This window comes from Notothenia rossii (assembly GCF_949606895.1).
Source record: "Notothenia rossii genome assembly, chromosome: 9".
NCBI lineage: Eukaryota > Metazoa > Chordata > Actinopteri > Perciformes > Nototheniidae > Notothenia > Notothenia rossii.
In genome coordinates, this window is record NC_136907.1 from 74,562,865 (window position 1) to 74,590,590 (window position 27,726).

At 39.7% G+C, this 27,726-nt stretch overlaps 2 protein-coding genes across 3 annotated transcripts in view; one reads left to right on the plus strand and one right to left on the minus strand.

The window, feature by feature from the left end:
- Window positions 1-14,688, minus strand: part of LOC307020883 (contactin-associated protein-like 4) — a 181,190-nt gene extending 166,502 nt beyond the window's left edge. The window contains exon 1 of one of the 2 annotated variants that reach the window (XM_079652567.1): window positions 13,710-14,688. In XM_079652567.1, the coding sequence (XP_079508693.1) occupies window positions 13,710-13,794 (85 nt within the window). In that variant the 5' untranslated portion in view covers window positions 13,795-14,688. The remainder of the gene's footprint in view (window positions 1-13,709) is intronic. The other variant, XM_079652566.1, reaches the window with a different exon arrangement.
- Window positions 14,689-15,067: 379 nt separating this feature from the next.
- On the plus strand, window positions 15,068-16,001 carry LOC307019823 (uncharacterized protein). Its single transcript, XM_079650928.1, has 2 exons — window positions 15,068-15,532; window positions 15,873-16,001. The coding sequence occupies exons 1-2, from the start codon at window positions 15,142-15,144 to the stop codon at window positions 15,953-15,955; spliced, it is 474 nt and encodes a 157-aa protein (XP_079507054.1). The 5' UTR covers window positions 15,068-15,141; the 3' UTR covers window positions 15,956-16,001.
- Window positions 16,002-27,726: the final 11,725 nt, after the last annotated feature.

The following is a 27,726-nucleotide window of genomic DNA, read 5'->3' on the forward strand; positions in this document are numbered from 1 at the left end:
TCTAAAACAGGCTCTGGTGTCTTTTTAGCTTTTGAAAAGAGCATTACCTTGGTTTTATCAACATTTAAAAGAAGCTTTAGTTCAGAGAGCTGAGTCTGAATAATGTTAAAAATGGCTTGCAATTCAACAACAGCCTCCTTAATGGAGGGACCTGCACAGTACATCACGGTATAGTCCGCATAAAAATGTAAGGTTGCTCCATCGACATTTTCGCCTAAACTATTGATATAGATGGAGAATAAAAGTGGACCTAAAACAGTGAAGTGTGAAGTCCCGGAGCGACGATCTGGTGCTCTCCTTCAGCTCTAAACCCCTGTCAGACGAGACATATACCACGTGATGACACGTTAGGCTCGTGTTGTGTTCAAGGACCCTGACCTTGGCCTGGAAAAATAGGCACTCTTGTTTAGTTATTTTGCGGTCTAGATTTCTTTCATTTTCTTTGATTTTGTGTGTTTATGAATTACCTCGAGGGCGTACCAAATGGTCACGTGGGCCGTATACGGTCCGGAGGCCGGAGGTTCCCCACCCCTGGTCTAATCCCTACTGTAATAGAGACTGAAAGAGCCCGGTGACCTTGATAACTAATGCAGACAGTTGGTGAGTTTGATTTCTCCAGTAAAATATCCAAATACGGCAGTCCTAACTAATGTACCCGCTGGAGCAAATAGAGTTGTACGTATACGATCATTTGTTGTTTGAGTCTACTGTCTGGGAGTGATGGAGTATCGTGACCTTAGCAGATGAGCGCTGATATTTGGGGCGACAGCAAGTCATCTTCTATAACGCCAGCTCCATTTGATGAATGGCTTCCCTCTTCGGGCAGCCAGACTTCTTCTGGGGACGGCCTTGAACAAATAAAGCCGTCCAGCAGGTCCAGATATCAAATGGATGGCCTGCTCCTCACTTAACTCCATGTTTCTGGGTTGATGCAGTAAATGTAGATTCATGACTAGAGGCTCTGTATCCTTGACTTCATCTGTTCCCAGTCATGGCTCCACTTTGCCTTCACACATTTCCATAAATGACACTAAAGAAGAAATATGAAGGGAGACTTTCCTTTCTCCTCATCCTTGCTCTCGCTGATGCTGCCCTCTCATGAATCTTATAGGACCGGAAGCCCCGATGGCTCTGTTCTTCTCAGAGCAAACACGAAGTTCAGCAATAAATTCACACGAGAGAAAGCCATACCTGAAATAAACTCTGGTTCCCGCTCTCCGGATTAATCCTGGGTAAGATGAGGGATACTTTATGAGCTCAGAGATGTAATCAAGCGACCGTAATATTCGCCTGGAGCCTGCAGAGTTTAAATAACAAACTCTTCCTTAGGGCAACGAATAGCCTTCAATGGGTGAGTAATAACACCCCTGAATTTGCCTCTCAGCCTCCAGCATCTCAATAATTTACTGTAACTCATATTAAATCCCTCCATAGCCTGCAGCCGGTGAATAATCAAACCCTTTCTTCAACACTGGGCATGTAAATAACCAAAGCATGCAGATATTGCAGTGTAATGAGCTGAGACACTGGTCACCGAGTTCAAGGAAAATAAAATGTGATTACCTGTCCATCATGTCACCCCTCATGAAGTTTAATCACAGGACAACGGGGCAGAAGCTGTCTGAATATTAATATGTTCCACCTGACTCTGACTCACTAACCGCTGTTTAGATCTGACTTTCAGGCAAGTTTCAAAAAGTAAACTGACATCAAAGTGTACATTTCATTAGTTGCGAGTTTGAAAAGTGGTGATTCGGAGAAACCAGTGAGTCACTTAAAACGCCTAGAAGCGAGGCTGAAAATGCAGATCAGCACTTTCAGACACACAGCGGGGGTGCAGTGCTATTCTCCGTCATTAGGCTAGGATTAAAAGTCATTTAGTGTTCTTCAGATTATCTGTCATTAGGCTATGATTATAGCACACTCCAGTGGCTCGAGACCAGCTCGGAGCGGAGATAAACACCTCAGGAAATACTGATGAGAGAAAGGAAAGTGAATTGAAAATGATGACGGAGAAAACTGCTTTTCCTGGCTGATACCGCTGCTCTCTAAACTGTCATTATCTTCTAGTAAATGCGGGGTTTCACATTAGGCAATACACGATTGAAACAAGTATATCGTGTTCATTTGATAAAAAACACCATAACAAAAAATGTCCTCGACAATCCTTTTTTCCAATAACTTGAAGGCAGTTGACGTCATCAAATACAGACTGCGACGATATCAACCTTGATTATCATTGACAAAAACAAACTGGATCAAAATGTAGTTAAAAAACTTCTAAACGAACTCAAAAACTCAATTGACTTTTGTCACTTTCCACCTCATCCTTACCGTAGCTTTAATGGTATGGCCATATCAAAACACAGAATTGCCAAATCACATTGTAAAAGGCGCTAACAGTAACAGTGCCATGTTAACAATATTATGTCACATAAATTCAGGGAAGAAGCTGAAGATAATTGAATATACATTTGTACAATATAATATAATTGTATATAATCCATCAAATCAAAATGATATTGAAAGTGTGTTGAAATATGTGTATGTCCAGATTCTGGTAATATGGTGTGTGTGTGTGTGTGTGTGTGTGTGTGTGTGTGTGTGTGTGTCATCTCTCTCTCTAACACACAACACACACACACACACACACACACACACACACACACACACACACACACACACACACACACACACACACACACACACACACACGATTAAGTACTCTGTGTATTGTCTTCTCACAGTTGTTATCGTAGCTCCAGCTAGCTACGCTTCTTCTTAGATATTCTGGTATAGGTCCCAAGGAGAACTGTTCAAATGAACAACTAAATATGTTAATGAAAAACCTGTGTTTGTGTAACCTAATAGAGTTTGTTTATGGCCAACATTGCCCGTCAGTGCTACGACTTTGTCTGAATTGATATTGTTTAATAGCTGCTGTTGAAAAGTTCATATTACAGCTTTGATTGGCCGCACCTGATTTGAGCGTTACAGCAAATAAACTGGACAGTCCATTGTCTCTTGTAAATAGGGATACAAAGCAGCTCCACTTACAGAAGTGATTTAGCCGCGCTGCTTAGAGGCTGAATCATTGTGCGCGGAGAAACACAAATATCAAGCCTCTCAGGATGTATTTTAGCTTGAATTCTCTCTGATAAATAGCTTGAGCCAGACCTTGCCCCCGGCGCTGGAAACAAATGAAATGTGGGGAAAAGAGTTGGCGATTATTAAGTGAATGATGTACTTTAGGCTCTTGGGGGAATACATAGCTGAAGGACAACCTTTTGCTTTCAGGAAACTGAGGTTTGTTTTTGGGTTACGGATTTGAAATAGCATTTTGTCCTCTGGGTTCAAAAGCTTTTTCCTCAAGGGGATGAGGTTTTAATTTGTCTCTCTGCAGCTTCTGATGACAATGCTTTGGATGTATCTGTCCTCTCAATGCAAACCCTCAATGTGATTTCGTGAATGTGGTGTAGAGCCTATGTGTCTGCACATCCTTCACCTTTAAAGAGGTCATGTTTATCAATGTTTCCCTTTTATCTAGTCAAGCAAATCAGGCTGCAAACACATTCTCAATCCTTTCCTTATTTGACAATAAATAAAGAGTTAGACACCGATTCTGCCTTCAGTGTGATATATTCAAGGATTTGTTACGATTCTTTAGTTTTTCTTTTCCCAGCTTCATTGACTTATCTTTCCAATCGCTTTCTTCCCCACAGAGAGCAGACTAGTCCTCTCCTTATCGATCCATCCTGAATCCCCCTTTGTCAATATCGACCTAAGTATCTGTGTGCATCTGTTTAGTGATAAAAAACCCTAAGGTACGAACAAACCTTACGAGGGGTAATGGTAACCTCATTGTTTGATTCTAATTCAAATCTGATGGCATGATAGAGGCTGGGCGTGGCATCACTGTGGAGATCGATACACTGAATTAATGATATCCCTATTCTGGAATCTCCTAAGAGCAGTTTGGTGTACAGCATGCAGGACAGGCATGGAGAAAAGAACAGGGCTTAAAGCTGCATTAAATACTATTTTTTAAATTATAACATTAGTTCAAATTGTTATTTTATATGTTATTGTTTTGAGCTTTTTTTGGTTTTCCTTACCTCTACTTTACTGTTTTGCTTCACTATAATTAGAAGTTAGACAATGTTAGCAACTAGCTGGTGAACACAGTGGAGCATTTAGCAGCTGAAGACCCAGATATTTCCCTGAGGAGTTGGAGGAGACCAAAAGCGGAGCTAAAAGAGAGTAAATATTAGACATAGTTTCATGAGGCGGACTGAAACTCGACTCCAAATGAATGCAATTTCACTCGTAGATACAATTTAAAACATGAAGACTATTTTTTTATTAATTATTTTTTTATATATATAATATAGCACCAAATTATAACTAATCTATATCTACTGTCACTTTTCGCATTGAACATGTGCTCTTTTATTAACCTCTTAAGCACAGCGGTCCCCCCAGTGGACCCCCCCCCCCACAGTTTTTTTTCGAGACTGTGTCTCTCAGGGCTTCTTAACATTTATGAAACTATTAATGTGTAGCACCAGATTAACGGGAAGAATCTCAGCTAACTGAAGATATGAACCATTTTTACCAAAACAAAACAACAGGGTAATACCAAGCCTCTGAATTAGCATTTACGGTACGTCTACACTACAGGCATCGAAAAATGCTTTCAACGCTTCGCCCATTCACTTGAATGGGGTGACGTAGAAGATTTTTAATCTTCGCCGAACTGCATTGTGGGGAGCATGGCATGGCTTTGCAAGCATCACGAGCATCTATCGGCATCAAAAGTTGAACAATGTTCAACTTTTGAGGCACGATGCTTGGCATCAGCCGATCAAATCCCGTTTATGCAAATCCCGCCAGTGCAAGCGCTAGCCAATCAAACCGCGTGCAAGCTGGGAGAGCCAGACTGCAGTTCATTTCCTCATATTCCAAACGAGATATTACGGTAGCAAATCACCCGGTTCTTTACGACCAGAACTATTTACCGGGAAACAAACCGGAGGAACCAGGCATGGAGGGAGGTGGCAGAGACAGTGGGTGAAACTGGTAGTTTTTTCACCTGTTTGGAGAGTTTATATCCAGTTTACTTCGTTTTAACATTGCTATTGCTTTGTATTTCGGGGGCGGGAGATTCATGTGATTGGTTGTTGGTCGCGTTGCTCGCAAAAAAATCGCCAAGCTTCAGACACGCCCAGCTTCAAGATTTGTTGATGCCTGTAGTGTAGACGGGCCGTAAGCGAAAAAATGCTCACGCACTTTAGCACAGAATTCTAAATAAAGATAAGAAGTTAAATAAACTAAACGCTTTCATTTTAAGTTGTGAGTTTAGTGTTTTTGAAGCTAAGAAACACTGATGCATTCATCAATAACAATAATCCACAGCTCCTCTCTCTGCTCCAGTCCCCCCCCGCCCCCCCCCCAACTCCCCGCTCAGGCAGCACCCCCCCAGAGCAGTAAAGCTAGGGGAGACACTGACATGTCTTACCTGAGAATATATCATTAAAGCACTAAAACATTCCTAGATTGAAAGACAGGAAATGGTCATTTGTGTATGGTGATTTGACACATGAACAATTTGAGTTAATCATAGGTTTGGCTTCACAGAATCAAACAGCAAGAGCTTCTTTGAAGACCACCTTGCAATGTTCAGCAATCCCACACAGACGGATTCATCATGATAGACGTGGGAGACGTTGAACCCACAGGAGCCTCTTCAGAAGCCCTATTATAATGTGAACAACCGGGAACAGCACACTGTGACATTGTTCTCTCTCTCATTACTTTATCACAATCAGCCCATCCACCTACACTCACGCACACCCCCACACACACACACACCCACACCCCCACACCCCCCCCCCCACACACACACACACACACACACACACACACACACACACACACGAAGTGCTGAGAAAGATCTTGAGAGGCATTCTTAGAACTGAAGTGTACAGTCGTTGACTTTTCTTCGCTTAAGCACAGGTACATCAAAAGAAAAACCATGAAAGATAATTGTACTTCAATCTTTTGGAGAATTAAGTTGAGAGTTTTATTTTGTTCTTCCACGCCTTCAAAAGGCTGCTTGGGAGTCAAAGGCATATTGAACCAGTGTCACATTGTCATTATTCTTATTACATTTGTATTTATTCATTAATTGTCTTTTGTATGTATTATTTTCATTATTATGTTTGATTCCTTTATTGTGTCTCATGTCTGTCTCTCTTTCACTGAGTGGGTTCTTTTTTTGTTATATTTTTGGATAATTGTATGTATCCATCCTTTTGCCCATTCTTGTATTCAAATGAATTGTGTATGTATCATGTACGCTGCATGTGTGCTAATAAGTTATAACTCCTGAGATGAATTCAATGTCTTATTCTGTGTTTGTTTTTTGTTGTGGACCAAATTGTTAAATCAGCTGCATCCTGTGTATGAAAAGTGTTTAATTATTATGACTAAATGATGCATTATGTCAGTGGGGGTTAGGGCTGCTCGATTATGGCAAAAATCATACTCTCGATTATTTGGGTCAATAATTGATATCACGATTATTAAAAACGATCATCCATTTACTTTTAAACATCCATTTATTGAAAGAAAAATGTGAACAGTATGTTTTTAACAGTTGATTACCTGAACTTTAAGTATAACTCAACTGAAAAACCAATAAAATAAAAATAATCGTTTTATTTCGATTATGTTGTTTTTATAATTGTTGCAAGCCAAAATCGTAATTGCGATTAAAATACGAATAATTGAGCAGCCCTAGTGGGGGTATACAGTAACATTTTGTTCTGGTTACGTTTATATCCCTATCAACATAAACAGTAAAATATCATTAAAGTAAAAGTCTTTTGCATCTTGACCAGGCTTACAACCAAAGATACTACTCCAAAAGTAATGCATTGAAAAGCAATGACAAAAAACTCAGAGTGCATTTCTATAAGTCAACTAAACAACAATGCTTGCATCCCAACACGTCTCAAGGCCGGTGTGTACGTCGCACCACGCCGTGTTTAAAAGTTGAGCAGCAGTGGAAACCCAAAGCAGCAACTAATCAAAGAATCAGGAGGATTTCTACATCTGAGGAAACCCACCAGCGAACAATACAGCAAAGCTAATTAAATCAGTAATTAATACACAGACATTCAGAATACCGCAGTGCTCAGAGCAACCGTGAAATAATCAGAAGAAAACAAGTTATAAGACAGCAAAACTTTCTGAGGCACAATTAGAGACGCAGCAGAGAAGCAATAAACAGCAAAAGCGAGAAGAAACACAAGCGTCTGATGAAAGAAACCTCTAATGCTGTAATTATTGTTGTTCGGGGAAGGTCTGTTAAAAACTCATTTTCAGACTCAATTTGATTGAATCTATTATGTAATACCGAATATTTGACTCTCGGCATTGGGAAACGTTCAAATACACATTTATATTGTTCACAAGGGTGGACAGCCTTTGCATGAAATTACTTACATTGTGATTATAGTAGGGCTGCTTAATCGCAATTACGATTTTGGCTTGCGACGATTATGAAAACCACATAATCGAAATATGACGATTATTTTATTTATTTATTTTTATATGTTTTTATTGGTTTTTCAGTTGAATTATACTTAAAGTTCAGGGTAATCAACAGTTTTTTCAATAAATGATGTTTTCAAAGTAAATGGATAATCGTTTTTAATAATCGTGATATCAATTATTGACCCAAATAATCGAGATTATGATTTTTGCCATAATCGAGCAGCCCTAGATTATAGTCCAAATATGTATATCAAATTACAATTTAAAGTATTTAAAACTCACGGCACGGAATTACATTTTTCATTCTGTCAGATCTCATTCTGTTTTACATGGATATTTTCCACCGTTTTTAGCGCACCATTATGTCACCTGCGCTATCTACTTGCTCCTATATGTTTTCTGTTTATGTCTTAATTATACAGAATGTTGTTATATTGTTAGAGGAGCTTTGGACTTAAGATTTGTTTTGCTATGCCTATGACAATAAAGCCTTAGAACAGCCTATTCAAATGGCGGCCCGCGGGTTAGATGCAGCTCAGAGCCAACTCCCGAGTGCCCAGCCTCCTGTGGCCAAATTCCTACACTAGTACAGACCATTAACGCAACACTCTGCGTTGCATAGAAACCACCAAACCACAACGCAGCACGTTTTTTGAAAGTGCATCTAGTGGTGCTAGTAACGGTGGTCCTATGATAGCAACTCTAAAACATGTCTCCCTCAACTCTGAAGCGTAACAAAGACAAACGGTCATTGATCTGGTGGAGCAGATGCGCGCAAGCTGGACCTTTTCGCGACAGACTTGAGCACGGGTCGGATGGTGCATTTTCCGACGCTCCACAAACACATCACATCCCCGGCGCAAATCACCGATGTGATGACAGATTTCATTGCGAGGTTGAAAGAGAACTTTGCCGGTCGATTGGATGGACTTGCTCTGCCTCTGCCCACAGAGGTGATGGGCTTTGCCAGAGACCCATTCACTGTTGCAATAGAGGGGGACGTATCAACCAGAGCAAAGGAAGTGGTCCCCTGCATCGACGAGGGGAAATTTACACTGGAACTTATTGACATGCATTCATCCGTAACCATGGCACAAGAGCAGCACACTAACGGGCCAGCGAAGTTTTGGAGTGATGTCAAAAAACAGCAGTTCCCTAACGTTCAGAAAGTAGCGATCTGTGTGCTCAGTATGTTTGGATCAACATACAAATGTGAATCAAGCTTTTCACACATGAACTCAATCAAAAGTAGCACTCGCTGCTCCCTGACTGACAGCACTCTTCACCAATGTCTTTTGAATGTATTGACATCCTATGAGCCAAAAATCACTGCTCTTGTTAAAAACAAAAAATGTCCCTTCTCCCATCGAGAAAGTCAGCGATGACAAATCACAAATGAGGTGATAGTAAGCACCTAGTTTACTATAGTAGACGTGTAGTGTTAGTATTCATTCATATGTTAGTTATCCTTATCCCTTGTTATGGGTTTGTGCACTGAAGGATTTGACAATTCTTTTTGTATTCCTTTAAATGCACTTTGTAATGTGTCTGGGTCAAATGTGGCCAAAACATATGATTTTTTTGTTATTACTAGAAAAGTGAAAACATAGTATTGTTACAGTACTACCTCTTTTTCTTACATTGGAGCTCTTTAACTGTTTGTTAATGCACTTTTTGATGTGCATGTGTCATATGTTTCCAATTTGATTTTGTATGTGAGGACATTTATTAAGACTGCTATTATTGTATTCAGTTAAATGCACTTTGTGATGTGTCTGGTTCATAAAAAATAACCTGAATATTTTACTTCTAAAGCAAATAAATGTAATGCTACAAACTGTGCACTTTTATGCACTTTGAGATGCCTCAGATTCTGTTAAATTAATGCTAATTTGTTGTGTTTTATGCACTTTTTGACTTGCCTTTGTTAGATGAACAATGAATAAAAATGGCATGTTTTTAATCGCAATAATATGTGTTGGTTTAAAATGTGTCATTACCAGCTTTTTACAGGCCGCTGAATGTCTGGCCCAGCTGAATTTTGTTGTTATAAAATCTGGCCCAACTGAAGTTGTAATTGAATAGCCCTGCCTTAGAATATTGAATCTTGAAAATGCACTATGACTAATGGCCAATCAAATCCCCTGGCTGTAGCTACCCGGCGTTTAATGTAAGCCACTTACTATACACTATCTAGAAGAAAAAACAAACACACCAAAACAACAAAAAACACGAGACATATTTGCTAAAAGCTTTTGCAAACCTTTAAGAAATCATTTGGTTTATGCTCCTTGAACAACTAAATAAGCAAATTGAGTAAGAGAAACAAAATGCTGCTTCTGGTGGCTCAAAAGCCAGAAGCGAGAGAACTGAGAGAAACTCAACTCGCAAAAGAGGAAACATAAAAGACAGCTAAAGATATTCCCATGTTTATGGTGTAATCAGTATGTAGTGTCTCTACTGGGACATGTCTCCATGCTTTAATGTTCAAAAGGCTCTTTATTGTTCTCATACTGCCTGTGCTGCAGCACCTCTTTTCACCCTCTGTCTGAAACAAGAGCCCAGTCTGCTCTGATTGGTTAGCTGGCCGGCTCTGTTGTGATTGGTCAACCGCTTAGAGATGTCCCGCCCCTTAGCCTATCACGTACAATGTGTTGGAGCGCTAGCCAATGGAAGCATGACAGGGCCGTGGGAAGTAGGGGTGCTGAGGGTGCTGCAGCACTCCCTGGTGGAGGACAGGGGATCTGCAATTTCACAAGATTAAATACAAATATAATACAGCTTATCAGGCGCCCGCAGCTCACAGCCAAAGTGAGAGAGAGAGAGAGAGAGAGAGAGAGAGGGGGGGGGGGGGGGGGGGGGTGCACCAGTACCGGCGGGGATTGTTGTTAGCTTCTGCTGCGCTAATGGATATAAGAAGCTGTTTCTACAATAATGTGGAGGGAGAGTTCTGTCCTGTCAGACTGAGAGGCTCAGTGAGGTAAAGGACTCTGAGGGTTTAGATAGTTCACTTTAGTCTAAGTTATCTCAGTGGGTCGAAACGGTTTGATCACAATTTATGTAAACAAATATTTCCAAGGCACACCTTTATAATTATTAGGATAAATAAAAACAGGTTTGAAATCATTCCAATGTATACTACAGTAAACCAAAAATATTGTTTAAAACTGGAGATTTAAAAATATGCATAAATAAATGTTAACTGGTCAAATAAGATAAAAATGAACCACAAAAATAAAATAAGTTAGCCTACATTTATTTGTTATTGGCTATGGTAGGTTATTGGTTATGTTCATATACTTATTTGATTAATAAAATGCAAACCGATCTTTTTCACATGGGTGTTTAGAGTTGTATCCAGTCTCAAGTAATTGGGCGCTCAAAGTGCACCAGATTGAAGTATTTTACTTTAAAATGTTAAAGTAAAATACCCCCGGACCCCCCTAGAGGATGTGACGTCCACCCCCAATTAAAACATATGTATGCAATACTAAATACATTTGAAGCCTTTTTATATAAGCTGTCCCCCATGTCAATACGTTTATCTTTTTGTAGTGTTTTGTAGAGGTTTTTCATTGCCAGCTAAAATCTTGCTTAGGGCCGCAAATTGGTCAAAACCGGCCCTAATGTCATCCCCACAGCACCCCCCATTTGAAACATGTTCCCACGGCTATGAGCATGAGTGTTACATAGTGATGTCACTATGTTCTGGATGTAAACAAAGGAGTCCAATTGAGGCTTTTCAAAAGCATGAAAGGGACCCTTTAAAAAAGATATGCAATATTGTTCACTGTGTTGTCCACACAGATTAAAACATTCTGTCAAATTGCCTTACTTAGCATATGTACTTGAGTTATTAGGTCAGTGACCTATAAGTCAGCAAAGTGATCATTTGTACCAATTTGAGGAAAATCCCTCTAGAATGTCCTTAGAGAAAGCATTCATTATAATGGGACGGATCTTTAATCAAACCTTGGGTATCAGATACAAGTAAAGTATAAATAAACTGAATTTGCTTACAGGAAATGGTTGTTCTTTGATATACAAATACTAAATATGTTAAATACTGGCAAATATGAGTCAAACAGTTTCACTGTTTTTCGGCTGAAACCGAATGTAAAAACCTTCAGAAGAACAGCGCGGAAAGAGAGCAGCGGGAGGGAGCATGCAGACAGACAGAGAGAGAGAGAGGGGAAGGTTCCTGCGCGAGGCACGTGGACATGAAACAGGGAGAAGAAGAAGTAGGTGTAGAGACCGGAAAGGAAAAGAGGAAGAATTGGGAAGAAAGAGTGATAGAGCAGCATGAGGGCAGAGATCAAGGCAAGAGAAAGAAAGTGGGAAGGAAAAGAAATGGAGACGTGTGTGTTTGGAGGATAAAGGAGGAGGAAAGAAGCTGGAAGAGAAGAAAGAAGACGACTGAGAGTTAGATTCAGAAACAGCAGGGGGGGTGGAGCCAATCAGATGTTTGGTGAAGGCAGATGTATGTTTCTTTCATGGAGGAAGAACATAGTGACTTAATATAATGTCTTCATATCCACTCCTCTCTAACGTATCCCCTCTTAGTTTCTCTGTCTGACTGTAGAGGCACAATCTCTCTCTCTTACAGCCGGCTGTTGAAGCAGGAAGGTCGAACACCTTTTGCCTAATTATGTTGCTTCGTTAATATTTAACTTGGGCAATTTACTTTAATTTTAAGTAGCTTAAAGTTGTCTTATTTTACAGAAGTCTTATTTTATAGTATTACTATCGCTATACATTGAAGATATACAGTGTTTTTATTTGACATGTACTCAGTGTGACAGCATGCATTTTGGGAGGTCCTCTTTAATTAATGAAAACAAATGTGAGTTATTAGCAAAGTAATGTAATACACCTGATGGGTTTTAAGAGGGTTAAAGACAATACAGGTGGGTGTAAGGAAAGATAAGAAAAGACAGAAGCAGAAGAAAAAGAAAAAAGAGTCAGGTAGAGAGAAGCGAGTGAGGATTGGGAAGAAGTGGGAAACGGAAATAGTATTGTGCACAGATTGACATCTTTAACAGCCAAATCAGAAGAGCCAAAACAGCCAAAAATGTGCCGAATGAAGAATCGAAAAAGAGCACAAGAAACAGCATGACAAGAGATTGTTGTGTCATTAAGGAGGAGAGTAAAACCGGGAAGGTATAAAATACTTTCCCGCCATCTGTTAGAAGTACATACATGTCCGGTTTCTCTCCTCTTAGATTTCACTCCTTTTCTCTCCTCTTTCAGAATTGAAGTATGACAGCAACGCCCCAACTCACACTCACACAATGACACAGCGACTGACACATTTTGATGTCAAACATTCATTCAAAGGCACTTATGAGGAGGATAATTGGTATTTCCACATGCCATAAACCACAGAATCCAAACAGAAACCTCTCGGTCTCAAAACCAAGCCTCCAACCTGCACATCACCTTTCCTTCTGACAACCTTCACTCTCTGGGGTGTGTGAGCCAAACACCGTGGCTCGGTCCCAGGTTTCCCATCATGCTGCACTGAGCACCAAATTAACCAGAAAGACAACAGATAACCTTGTTTTGGGCACACAGTGGATAAAACAAGAACTGGCTTCTAATTGTGTCATTTCAGCCCATAGAGGATAAACACACACAGCTGAGACCTTCTAAATGCCAATGTGAATCACAAGCCTTCTGTGTCCTAAAATGCAAAGCTTTCCAGCAGGAATCAGGTGTTTAAAATAGTAAAATAAACTTAACAAGGAAACGACATTGAATCAAAGTAAAACAAAAGACTCAGTCGACACGTACGTTAACGTTTCTGAAAGAATAACGATCTTGTTCGTTGTTAAAACAGATCCGGTTCTAACAAATGCGCATAAATTGAATCATTATTCACATCAAACCGTATTTCTCCTCAACAACTCAAGCGCAGTAACCCCCCTTGAAAAACAGAAAAACTCTGCACTTTTCCCCAGACTGATAGACCAGGTAAATGAGACTTATTAATGAAATATAATTGCATTCAAAACATAGAAGCATTATATTTCTTCAAGGCGGTATGACAGAGACATGAAGTGCCCGTTCAGAGCCTCCCCTCCGGGTCCGCGCTGCCCGGACTCGCTCCCTCTCCCCCGGGGAAAGGAGAAAGCGCGCAGCCTGCTCACCTGCTCCGTGTGTCCCGGACGAGCTGCAGAGGAGCAGGGCGACCTGAGCGATAATCCCAGCGACTCTTTTAGTCCCAAAATCCATGATGAGGCGACTGGAGGCTGCAGACAAACTGCTGGAGGAGAGAGACGGTCAACCTCTCCTCTACAGCTCCAAGAGAGATCTCCCCAACACCCGACTGAAGGACCAGAGAGGAGGGGGGAGAGAGAGAGAGAGAGAGAGAGAGAGAAAGGTGGTTTTACTATGTGTTCACAGCTCCAACTTCACTGCACCTGCTCCTCCCCTTGTCGAATAAAAGCAGTTTCCAAGAAAACCCTCCGCAATGCCAATTCTCCAGTTCTCCATCTTCCACTGCGTGTGCTGCTGACAAATAGGGAGCTATTGGTCACCATTTAACCAGCCTAAAGGGCGATAAATCCCGCCAGACAGGCTTCTGGCGCCAACACAATTAAGTTAGCTAGCACACTGTTTTTCAACCTTTTGAGCCATGGTAAACGTTTTACATAAAACAAATCTCGAGGTTAACAACCAACAAAGTTACTAAATGACACATTGAAGCCTAATACTGCATTATATATACATACAATATATAGGTATAGACCAATTAATGACAAGTCTCTCAATTGGGCTGTGGGATGAGCTCCAAAGTAGCTATAGCTTTGAGAGCTCTATTTCCTTGTTTCTTAGTTTGTTTACACATGCAAACCAAAAAGTCCCTGTCCTTGTTTTGAGAGTGTTTCTTGTGATTACATTCAAGATAGATTGGCAACTAATATATATTTTTGGACCGTTTAAGTCACTGAGCTAGCCAACACCTTGCCTACTTATAACTTAACTTGTACTTTTTATTATCTGTGTATTTAATTTACCTTTAACCAAAGAGCTGAACAAATAGTTTTAGGCTTATTGTAGGATGACTTTACCCACTAACAAATACGAGGAATGGATATACATTATATTTGAACATAAAGTCCTCCCTACATAATATGAATGACTATTTAGCTAGTTTAACTTTAATTATATAGCACTAGCTAGGCTAATATATCGGCTAGCTTAGCTAATGCTAGTGATTTTGGCAGTGTGAAAATCGATTGAATGTCTTTTTATTCTGTCCAATCAAAGGCAATCAACTCTGTAAACAGGAGGTGACTTTAACATCACTCAGAAACATTACAGTTTCACAGGCAAAAACACAGTGGTTGTTCAATTGAATCCAGGAAGTCACCGCACGAGGCCAACAAATAGCTAAGCCTAGATAAGAAAAGCTAAGAGGCTCCTGGCATAGTTAGACTCTACAAACAAATAGGCTGCATCAACCTACTCAGCCAACCCGCTGTGAAACAAAACAAGCATGCGCCTTGTTGTTGAACATAACATTTGTCCATGTTCTAGAACTAATGATGTTATCCAGTTTGAATCTAAACACAAATAATGCACTCAACAAGCAACATGGCTGCTGGCAAGTATTTCCCCTCAATTCATGACAAAAGAGCAGACAACAAGAACATCTGGACCTATTTGGATCTGAAAACAGAACAGCTGAACCCTCTGCCCATCAGCTTCACCAAAGCTTTTTTTAATAAGGGTTGCAAAGATGGCACTGGTAAAACACACTCAACAACTCTGCAGGATGACGCTAAAGAAGACTGGTGGGGTTCTCTGGCGGTGGCTGATTACCGACCTCTGGACGTCTTCAGCTCGTCAGCAGTGGATCTTGGTTCAACCTCGTGGAGCGAGGAGGATGACATGTGTGAGATCAAGATCATGCTGAAAGAAATCGAGTTACGCAACATGGTGGAAGAACCTCTTTGCATCCCGGAGAGTAAGTAGACAATGATAATAATTACCTATTAGACATAATTAAAAGCCCTAGGGCCAGGGGAATCAATAGAGTTAACCGTTTTTTACGTGGGTCATTATCAGTATAACTATAATTCAATGATCAATGGAATTAGAAAGCTTTAAAATCTTTTTGGCTAATTAAAGAGTATAACATGCATACAAGACAATGGATTTGAAAATAAGTAATGCTGTTGCTCAATATAGTATTTTTGAGCACACATAATTTTTTTATTTTGTTTGTGTTTTACTTATGTTGTATTAAGGGACAACGTGTTGTTTAATGAGAGTATATTAACCTTGTCTTTCTTTCTCTCTAACAGCTACACATCAGAGGATCGTTGGTTGCAGAACAGCGGAGACCAAGAGTAAAAAGCCTGTGGGAAAGACAGGAAGACATTTTTAAGACATTGTGTTCACTTCTTGTTTAGATTTTAATTAATAAATCCTTGAAAACAGTATTTTATTCATCATTGAAATGTGGAATTAGTGATACAAACATGCTCAACATAGTTGCTTTTATAATTGTAGGCTTTTGTGCTTTGTAAAGACCTGGAACTGAACACACAGTTACATGTATTTTAGATTTTCACTGACCATGAATAATTAAATGCTTTAATCAACCAAAAGAAAAAGAGGCATATTTAGTCGTATTTGATCTCTGGGGTTCATAGTTCCAATCCTTGTGCCATCATCCTTAGTTATTTTTGGGCGATTATAACAATAACATACTCATCACATGGAAGGAATAATAACCCAAAACAAAATAGCCATTTACCTGAAGAGGAACATGTTGGAGAAATTGATACTCTTTTGGAAATCCATGTTAAACTGAGAAGATGGTTTCGGGGAACATTTTGAGTCAAGGCTTCTGCAATACTCATCTGGCATCCAGCATAAAAAACAGATAATTATAATTCTGTTCAAAACATTATAATTGAAAGTTGTTTATATTTAAAACTGAGATGCATAGCAATGACTGCTATCAGAAGAAAAACCATTTTTTATTGTTGAAGCAGTTATTTTTCAAAATACCTCTGGGCATTTATTTATTATGTAAATGATGAATTAATAATAAAATAGGAATTGTACTGTGTGTCTAATTGATTCACTGCTCTGAGCAAATTAGTCTCCTTCAGTATGTGCAGCAGAGGGTGAAGTATTCATCTTTCTTTACTTTCATTTAGAAAGTACGACGGGTCAGTATTTTGGTTTCCAACAATCGTACCAAAGGATCTCCTCAGTCAAATACGTTCTAAAACGGAAATAACATGTCCTTGTTCATTGGAGCACAATAAAAAGAGAGGGGATACAGTGGACATCAGTTCAAAAAAATCAGAGATATTTAAGGAAATGTTTTTATGTTTGACCGGGGAAAGAAATAGCAAGAACTCTACTTGTTGGGGAATCATTTGCTTAGGTATTCAAGCTTCGACACAGTTCATCATGTTCTCCTCTCACTGTCTCCTTTCCCATGGCATAGGTCTACGGCCTTGGGTATCGCTGCTATCTCTCTTAACGAGGGGCGCATTGTTGTTGCCAGTCTGTGACAGAGCACAAGCCGCCATGAGGTATTTACTGTTCAGGGACGTAGGTTCCCTGGCGCACATTATTTTCTATGGACGACAGCTCTAGTTAGATTCAGGGTCCATATTGCTTTAGTCTCACTGATAAAGAATGTTGATTATTACACTCCGAAGTTAAAACCTCGAGCTGCAGAAGAGTTCTTCAGAATTGGTTTGGCAACCGCTGTGTCAACTCGTGGCACACCACCTGTCTTGTCAACTCTCCGGCCGTAACTCCAAATAAACCGTCAGTGTTTGCCATCAAAGCTCCAGCTCTCCTCGTGTCTCTCTGAGTCCTGTTTCCAATTGCTTCAGAAGTTTCCCCCACACTACTTACATGTGATTTCAACAGCCAATAAACCGATTGGACATCAGATCTTTGTTGAGCTATTATTAAACTCTAACTTTCCTCATATTAAACACGTAGCAAAGTAAACATAGGGTGTCCCGATGTGTTAGTTACCGAGCTACTAGTTAAGCTTTGGCAGCTTTTCCCCTCTTCAGTTCATTTTTGACTTTGTTTTGTCAACTTTTTGAAATGGAAAAATTAACAAATCTGTCAGGAAAAACCACGTCTTCTGTTATTTCTAAAAAAAACACTTTATGATAAGGGCTCACTTTAAAATCTGTAACACTTTAAATTAACATTCTCAAAAACTCTGTAGCATAATTTTAGTTTTTCTGTTTTTTTATTCAAATGGGGTCTCATGTGAGGCAATTGTTTTCGTTTGTATGAAAGATCCAATTAAATCAAAATAAAATGTGATGGAGTACGGTATTGTTACTTTAAACCATTTCTTAATAAAGTTTTCAGAACAGTTACTCTTCTGCAATATGTATCATTTCGTTGATATAAAATTATATAAGCAGTGATAGAAGATTAATGCCATTTCGCACACCCCTACATTATTAGTTGTTCATCTTGCTACCCCCTGTTCTCCCGCAACAGTTTGATTGAGCCCACTCTAAATGTATTTCTTCTTATTTTCTGCGTGTTTGAATTCAAACATGGCTTTTGGCCTAATACAAGTCCAGAGTGAATGTGGTTATAATTACAACAGGTGGGCGAAAGCCACAAAGACTCGATAGAAAGCAGGAGTCTCAGACCAATTTGTGTAACACAGACCCGCCTGGGGACAAAGTTACGGCATCATGTTCGACAGATCAAGTGAAGCACCGAGTATTAACTCAATCTTATTTATGAGAAAAGCTTTTTGTTGTATCCATTCGAGGGTCAAGAAAAAGCCCTGAAAACCAAGAGGAGAGGGGAAGAGAGACTCAGCAGGGGGTCTGATAAAGAAAATCCACGAGAATATAGACAGCAGGGGAATCAGAAGAGAAAAAACCTGTTGAGAGCAAACACAGCGGGAGAATCAGATAACACTGAAGCCAGAGTCAGCGAGAAACACAGGATCACACCGTGCTCTGACACACACACACACACACACACACACACACACACACACACACACACACACACACACACACACACACACACACACACACACACACACACACACACACACACACACACACACACACACACACACACACACTCGTCATGAGCGTCACACTCTTTGGTGGCCTGCACACTGGGAAACCAGCTGGCTGTTTGATGTTCAAATCAGACGGGTGAGAGATTAAACAAACTATGCAAACCAGAGATACTGTATGTTAAATAAGCCGAGAGGAAATGTGAGAGATTCGAAACTTTAAAACAAATCTTGAGAGTCAAATACAGTGACACACTGGGTGAGTTGGCTCGATAAGTAGAAATAAAAATTCCCAAAATGTCAAAGCAGAAAAGAGCGATGTGTAGGGGTGGTGCTCTTTCAACCAGCTGGGATAAGGACACATTTCTTTGTTAGGTTTTGTACTTGTGTTTGAAAATTCTTCCGTTTAATAAAAGAACCTGAGACTCGATGGTTATTTCTGTTTTGTACGTTTGCTTTGCTGCAAAATCACGAGGAATATGGTGAAAACTATGTTCTCATTTTAACTGACTGGCTTTTACAGGATGTGTATAACGATCAAAAGGTCTGTCTTAATGACAACTGTACAGTTCAGAGAGCAAGTGGAATGTGGCCAAGAAGTTATTCAATGGTAAACTAAAACGTGTTCCTCTCCGGCCAAACTTGAAGGAGCTCATTTGTTGGATAAAGTAACATCTTGTCTTAGATTTTAATAGCAGAAGCCATTCAAACTAAGATGTAACGTCTACCAGTGAATGAGGGGAAATACTTTTAAGTTATCACACTGATGTTGTCTGCTGTCTATCCATACATATTTGGCATCATTGAATACATTGCCTCAGAATCCATCCTTTAAAAAAAGCATGTGATTTGATGAACTGTGGATGAGAAGGACTATTCCACTGTCTGGCTTGTACATTGCAAAGTCTGGCAATGGAGCCAGAATGTAGTTCTTTTATCAGCATTAAGCATCTGCTGCTGTTTTAATGCTCTGAATATTGAGAACGTTAGCGAAATGGTAAAATGACAAGACTTTTTCCAAGCAAAAAAACAGCTGGGTAGAAGTAGAAGTAAGAAGGACTCAGCACTTCCAGGTGACACTGCTCTCACGTTGTGCTCATTGTAATCTTTTCTCGTCACTTGCTTCAATATAAAACATGCTTTTAATTGATTGAACAATCATTCAGCAATTTACTCCCACAGATATCCTCACTATTAGACCCCCAAGGTATCAGGTTAAAGCTGTTGTTAGGGAGAACTTTACTTCTGCACCATCAACAATGGAGAGTTTTGCCTTTGCCTTGGTTAGTTTGAAAACAGCCAAGCAGACGTTGAACGGACTTTAGAAAAACAGAAAGAAAACAGCATGAGAATGTTTAAAGAACCAAGTGTAATATAAAAAGAGTTTAATGTGGATTATTCTTAATTATGAATTCATGCAGGTTGACGGTTAAGCATCTAAAATGAGTTAACTTAGTTCATTTGTACACACTTATAGCCTTTAACAGAAAGTGTGATCTGGGAATTAAATGTGTTAGTATTTTAAACAAACATTGATTCAGGCTGTGTTAATAATTATTTGTGATTCTCTGGTTAAATATTGATGAGAAGCTTTGCATGTCAGTGAAGGTGGATCCTGATCCTGTTGTCAATAATCTCATCCATGTTTGTTTCTGAAAGATAAGACTCTTCTCCCAAACATTAACAGCATGGAGGGAAAGTAGTGTTTTCACTGGGCTAACAGTTAACAGATCATTATTCTTTACACAGTCCCCTCGCTGTTAATTGGGACAGAAGAGTAAAGGTCAGGTCATACTAGCATTTCAAATGTTGAAATGGGGTGGCGTGATCAATTCATCAGTCACCAGGTTCAGTTTGACCTATGAGTCTGAGCTCTTGTCCAAACGGGGAAGCAATCTTGACGATGTTGACCTTTGAGGAAACGGAGAGCAGAAGAGTTCAAACTGGAGAAATTACATTCATGCTAATTAGCTTTGCTGCCGCGTCCACTTTTATTCAAGCTTTCCTACCTGTAAAGTGTAAACCCTTAGTGACAATCCCGTTAGCAACTGAGATAAAACGCGTCTTAACCGATAGTTAGCTGGGAGAGCATGTTATTTGCCATAAACAAAATTAAGTTATATTTATATATTTATGTCTCGGTTATTTTATGACCATTTTTTCCAATAGTGTCTATATTTACTCTTATTTGACTATTTAATCTATTTTACCGTGATTATATATTCTCCCATACATACAAGGCGAAGTTCCGTGTAATGGGTAGCCTTAGTAATCCTTCACAACGTATTATCTGGGCTCAAAGCCATCGTGAGCTGTCAGCAGAGCAGAGTTTATTAAGGAATGAACTGAAGCATTAAAAGGCTCAAAGTGTCTCTCACATGATGCCAGTAGTTTCCTTTTCTCCACGCTTGTATGTTGAGTACCAGATGGAGCGGGGTGGTGATGGATGCACTCTGACTCAGTTTTATATTCACAGCAGCAGCAGCAGCAGCTGATGGAGGCCGGCTGCCCCTCGGCCGGCCAGTTGGCAGAAACAGAAAAGACTCTCGGAGTTTCTTTGAGAGCAGAGCACAGATCAAGCTGCTGGAGGCCAGAAAAGAGGCAGAGAAATCAATGGGTATCAGACAGAAGTCAACACCACTGAGTACTGTATACACTGATGCATTGCACTGTGGGTAAAAGGTGGGAATGCCTTCTGTTTGCTGGTAATTAAATACTCGTTTAGTACCGAGTCATGTAGCTTTTTAGAAAGCGCTCTAGAAGCGTAGCAAATCTTTAACAAGCGAGTAAAAGGGCATCTCTCTGTCAGTTTGGAGGTAAGGGGGATTATACACAACTTGTTTAATTGCTGGTTAAATGAAGAGCTATCAGGGAAGATAACCTTTTTAGACGCTCTCTGAAACAAGATGTATATCATAGCCCGTCGTGAGTTCCCTTAGTGTTTACTTCACGTCTGTCTTCGTCCAGTTTAGCGTGTCTTTATACATCTTTTGCTTTTCCTGTTCTCTTTTTCCTTTCTTTAGGGACAGTCGAGCCAATAACCATGAATACAAAGTTTAGCTCTCCAAATATATTACAATTTAAATTCCATTAATTTAAAACACTTATTAAATCATACTTGTAATTGATTCCCAATCATGTCTTTGCAGACTGTGATACATTAAGCCAGTTTTCCTCCTCATGTATGATTTGAATATATCTCCATTATGAAGCAGCTAATTGCATTTCAGTCTTTTTTCTGATGATCTTCAGACTTTCTTCTTCCAGTTTTGTTATGAGTTCATTTATTTATTCATGTAACATATTTCATGTTGGCAGAGCAGCTCAGAAAGTTCCCCGCTGTGCTACAGAGTTGGTTGCCAAAACAAGTTTGAATGAAAATCCCATTTAGTGTCGTTCCTGTTTCATTTCTCTTTTAATTTAGGCTGAAATGACTGTCAATAAACTAATGGGAGTCTCTTAATAATAACAGGTGTTCATCTCTATTGCAGTTAGCAGCTGGAAACTAAATGAACTATTGCTACTGTAGAAGTACAGAGCATTATTTCCACCAGAAATGTTAACAGTGGAGTTGCATTTTGATTAATGTAGGCGGCAAGAAGTTGAAAACAAATCTATTTTGTATAAATTGCAAAAGTGCAATGCCAAATCAAAAATAAATCAAAGTTTCATTCTTAAAAGCAACTGACTATAATTGAAGAAATAAACATACAACTCTGGTATGAGAAATGAAGTTTTGCTCTACAGGTATACATTCATACTTGTCAACCCTCCCGATTTTCACGGGAGACTCCCTATTTCATTGCCCTCTCCCGGTTTCCTCCCGGGGTCATATTTCTCCCGCATTTCTCCCGATTTCTGACAAAATCAGATTTACACACGACTGTTTCCACTCGGACTTTAATACAGCTACACCATTGTTTGGTTTCCATGGTAACACGTCTCTTTAGTAGCGCGCGCAACTCAAAGTCTGAGAGGGTGAGGCAGATATTCACAGAAAACAGAACAAGAATCGACAACTGCTCACTCCTTACCTGTAAAATACAGGTCCAGCCCACACATATGCTCCATCAAGGACGGTACTACAGGCCGCAAGGCAGTGCACTTTCAACTACACTAAGCATGTTAACGTTAATCTAACAGCTCCGGCGATCTACTAGCACCCCCCCCCCCCACCCCCCCAGTTCAAGTACCAGTTGCTGAATATAGTGATGAAAAACTTTATTCAGAATCATTTCTTTTCCTTAGTTGTTTTGAATGTTAGACAACAATTTGTTTTAGTTACTTAAATAACTTTATAAAACTGCCCTTGTTGCTACATTTCACCAAATCAACGTCAGCATGAAGGTGGTGGCAGTGACGGTAAACTTTTTTTCTAATTGTGGCCAGTTTCAGTGCACCTTATCCAAAGATAATAAATAATGACGACAGAGGGTTTAAATGAGGTCAGAACTCTATCCGGGTCACAGGTGTGTTAACGTGTGACAGCTGATCATTGCACGCAAGAACTCATCCAGTACAAGCACTCGATTAAATGTTGAAAACAAATGAGAAGCACTCAAACTCTTCACGTCCATATAGTCCTCGGATGATTAATCTGTCTATCAGAGGAGATTCAATCTAAGAATATGTAATATTAATCAGGGATTGGAGAAAAATACCTACCAGCCATGTGCTCTAACGACGTATATAATTACCTCTACTGTCTGGATTGAATGAAGTTCCCTTAGAATTAATGAATGAATAAAACAAAATCAGAAAAGAGCAGATGAACTACTCGAAAAAAACTTGATCCAGTTTTCCCTGGCAGGTTTTGTGTGAACAGAGGAGGTAGTCAGCCTCGGGTTGGGACAGCTTGAATCCTCACCTGACAGATGGAGGCAGATGCCTGCAGGCTGCCGGTCAGAGGGGGAAGACTGCAGGATGTCTTCCTCTGAGAGCCCCTTCTCTGGTGAGCTGCTCACACCTGATCCTACAGAGGAGAGACATTTTATTTGTTACTTAATTTTATTATGTGTTAACCTGAAAGTGTCCCTCTGCAGCAGCATGTCTTCATCCCGCCCTGAAATAAAAAATATGTAGGCCTACCGTATTTTCCGGACTGTAAATCGCGTTTTTTAAGCGACTTATAGGGATGTAACGATACCAAAAACTCACTGTACGATAATATCGCGATAAAAAGTCCACTGTACGATATTTATCGCGATATTGAAAAATAAAGAAAAAAAATGTTTTTTTACTTGATTTTTTTTCTTTATTAAATAATACATCTGATTTGTACAGCATTTTAGTAGGATAGTAGTATTTTAAAGTGTCAACAATATAATAATCAGACCCTGCAATAGAATAAATCAAGTTTCACTTTAGTTTTTCAAGTAACTCACTCTCTCAGCAACATCAAGGTTATCTTTTATGAATATGAGCATGTCCACATTTCCAGGTAGAAGCTGGGATGTTTGGGCGTTTACAATATCCCCTGCTGTGGAAAAAACTCTCTTGCTTGGTATTGATCTTGCTGGGACAGAGAGATATGCTTTGGCCATGGGTGACAGCAGTGGGTAAAACTGTGCATTGTCTCTCCACCACTTCAAAAACAATACAGTTGTTGCCAAGGAGGTGAGGCTTATTGACCGGGCGAGATATAAATATACTGTTGGTACTTGTCAATATCTCTAGGTATGTTCATGTAGCTCTGTAAATACGATGTCCTTCTGTGTTATCTGTTGTTTTATGTTCATGTTGTAACCTACTTGCTGCCACGTTGGACAGGTCTCCCTTGAAAAAGAGATCGATGATCTCAATGGGACCATCTGGTTAAATAAAGGTTTAAAAAAAAAATTGCGGTAGATTTCGTCGGTCTCATGACGGTATTGAGACATTTATTTACCGCGATATCCTGATATTCGATATATCGTTACATCCCTAGCGATTTATATATTTAATTTTGTCTGACTGCGTTTAAACTACGGCCAATAGATGGTAGGCTACTGTATACAGCCGTGACAACTGCAAACTGCTGTACCACCGAAGAAGAAAGAAGTCACGGCAACCGGGAGGATGCGTCATGCAACTTTCCTGGATGTTGTGGGATGGACGGACACAGCATGGGCTTCAGTGACGGCCCACACCATCCTGTCGGGATTCAGAAAGGTCTGATCGGAGCTGATTCTGACGGAGAGTCTGAGGACAGCCCGGAGGAGGACATGCTGCTTCATCTACACAGAGGACGAAGACTTCAGTGGATAAATGCGATTTATACACCGAAGCGATTTACATGTTTTTTTTCTCTTAACAACATTTTTTTTTAATAAAAGAGCGATTTATACACAGGTGCAATTTATAGTCCGGAAATACGGTATCTTTTGATGTCAGTTTTGCAAGAATAAGGTCCCCAGTGTGTCTCGACCTGCAGGTTAAGACTCTCACATAATAATTTTTTTTGTGTCTAAAAAAACATCTTAACAACGGGATCGGATAAAGAAGACTACAGGCAAAGGAAAGACGGTGGAGGGAGGTCTAAAACCTGTATACTCCGAGGTCAGTATATTATAGCAAGAATAATTAGTGAGTCTGAACCCAGAGACTTTTTATGGAGACAGGTGGAGTGGGATTAGTAATCCAGAAAGGGAATATGTTTATTCGCCAGGGGAAGCCACAGGAAAGGCAGCCGTTGCCATTGTAATGTTGGATTATTGGAATAAATTGAACAAAACTACGTGATGTGAGTTAAGTTTCAGTTTGATTTCTTTTTGATTTCACCGCACACTGGGATAGACACGTTTTTTAGAAGGCATGACATGTTATCAACTAACAGTAAGTGTTATCCAAGGCTTTTTAAGCGAAGCCTTGTGTTGGCAGGTCAAAAATGATGCATTGCAACATTTTGTGCTGATATTTGCTTCCTTGACAAGAGTTAAAAGGTTGATACCACTCTTATTAATGCGTTTGGAGAATGGAGCTTGATCCAGGAGTCGGTAAACTTAGCATAAATACTGGGAGCCGCCTACCAGCACCTCTAAAGCTCATTATCAACATATTATAAGGTCTTGTTTCAAAACTGTGGAAAGCGATGGATAATAGGCGTACAGATTGTGTGGGTGTCTTCAAGCTCTCATGAGATATTGTTTCCTTTGTGTGCAGCGAAGAAAAGGTCGACAGGGTGGAGCGAAATATAAAAAGACACACACTTTAATATGATAATAACCATGCACTGATATCTCAACAACTAGAGACAGCTCTATTGTTGCATAGATATTCAGGAACGGCACAACATGAACACGCAGCACAAATGGTTTGATTCTTTTGTTGGTAAATTACATCACATGTTAGATGTTTTTATCCAAAGAGACTTACATACTCAATACTGTGGCCAATCCCCACAGGAGCAATTTGAGGTGAAGTCAACGACATGCTGACTGCAGTGGGGTTTGAACCTGTGACCCCCTGAACCGAACACCAACGCACTATCCACTGAGCCACACGCCTGGTACAGTGATTTCACCTACCCAACGCTATTTACCTTTTAGTTTGACTACATCTCAAATCATAAATGGTAGATAAATATATAAAAATGCAGAATTCCAGTAAGACTATAGGTGCAAAAAAAGGGTGCTCTACCTCATTTGTTCCTGTGCTCCAGTTAAGTGTAAAACATTGCCGATTAAGCCTTTGAGCAAGGCATCAAAACCTTCTCCCTAAGCTAGTCTTGCTGCATGGAGGTAACCCTGAGCAGATCTGTGTTTGTGTCTCAGTCATCTTGTCTGACTTTCCCTCACCTTGTAGTAACTGCTCCTGTCCGATTCTATAAATATTAATACTTCCATTTTTTTTTTTTACACCCCTGGTTCAATAACGGCCTGAAGGTGTTTTTATAATCCTGGATTCATGAAACCAAGCCAGAAGAGAAATGAGATCTGAATGGCATTAAAAGTGAACTTATTCTTTAAACTCTGATGTTAGACGAAGACAGAGAGCAGCTACAACAATCCTAGCTGTTTCTCTTTCACAGGAAACTCAGGTTTGTGTTGTTTTGGAACAAAGCTGATCAGACGGCCTCCTGAAGCTTCAGTGGTTGCTCGTCTCTGCCAGGAATGAACACGCGTTCACACCAGCAGACGGCAGCTTTCACATCCACACGAGTAAAGACTATTCACCACAATCTCATCAAAGGAAGATCTCACAATGTAATCCTCACACTATCGAGAACGAGAACAAAGCTAACAGAAATAACTCTCTTTGATTATGACATTTAACGGCGTAATTAGGAACGTTTCATCTACATTACAAAGAAGATATCGCTAATCCATCTTATTTCAATACTTAGCAGAGGAAATTAGTTTTCCACTACTTTACTTTTTTCATTTTTCTCAGAAACCCTCACTGTGCTTTCTCTATGAACTTCCCCTTGTATTCAACATGAGGCAAATGTTTCCATAGTTTGAGGTTGTCCAACAACGTTTTTACGTTTTAGCATGACAGTGGATTTCACACAACGTTTCTATAGGTACCTATACTCCAACAATCAATAGGGGAAAATGTCACTAAGAATCAACATTTTAAAGCAACTTATAATAATGAACACGTTTCATTGTGGATAACACAGCCCAACTGATTTCTCACAAATGTCTACAAAATACCATCAGAAAAGGTAAATTATGTCAAACAGAAAATTGTATATTCCATTTTTCTCTGAAGAAAGAAATATTTTTGTATTATCTTAAGACAGAAATGATCAACAAGTCAATTGTTCCTGGCGTTGCCAAGTCAAAGAAATATCCTTTTTAAATGTCACTAATTTGTCGCAGTAATGCATTTTTTTCGTTGAGTTTTCAGACTGCGCCTTAAAGACTGCCCATAAAATCTTAAAAATAAAAAAAGATAATAATAATAGATTTATTTTGTTAGTGCTTTTACAGGTGCTCAAAGAGGCTTTACAGAGATAGTGAAAAGAAAAGAACAACAGATAAATATAGTTAAAGTCAAATTAAAATCAAGCAATACAAAAAAAATCACACATTAAAAGCCAGATTGAAGAGGTGAGTGTTTTGAAGGTGGTGAGGTCGGTGCAGACTCTGATGGGTTGTGGGAGTGAGTTCCAGAGGGAGGGGGCAGCGACGGAG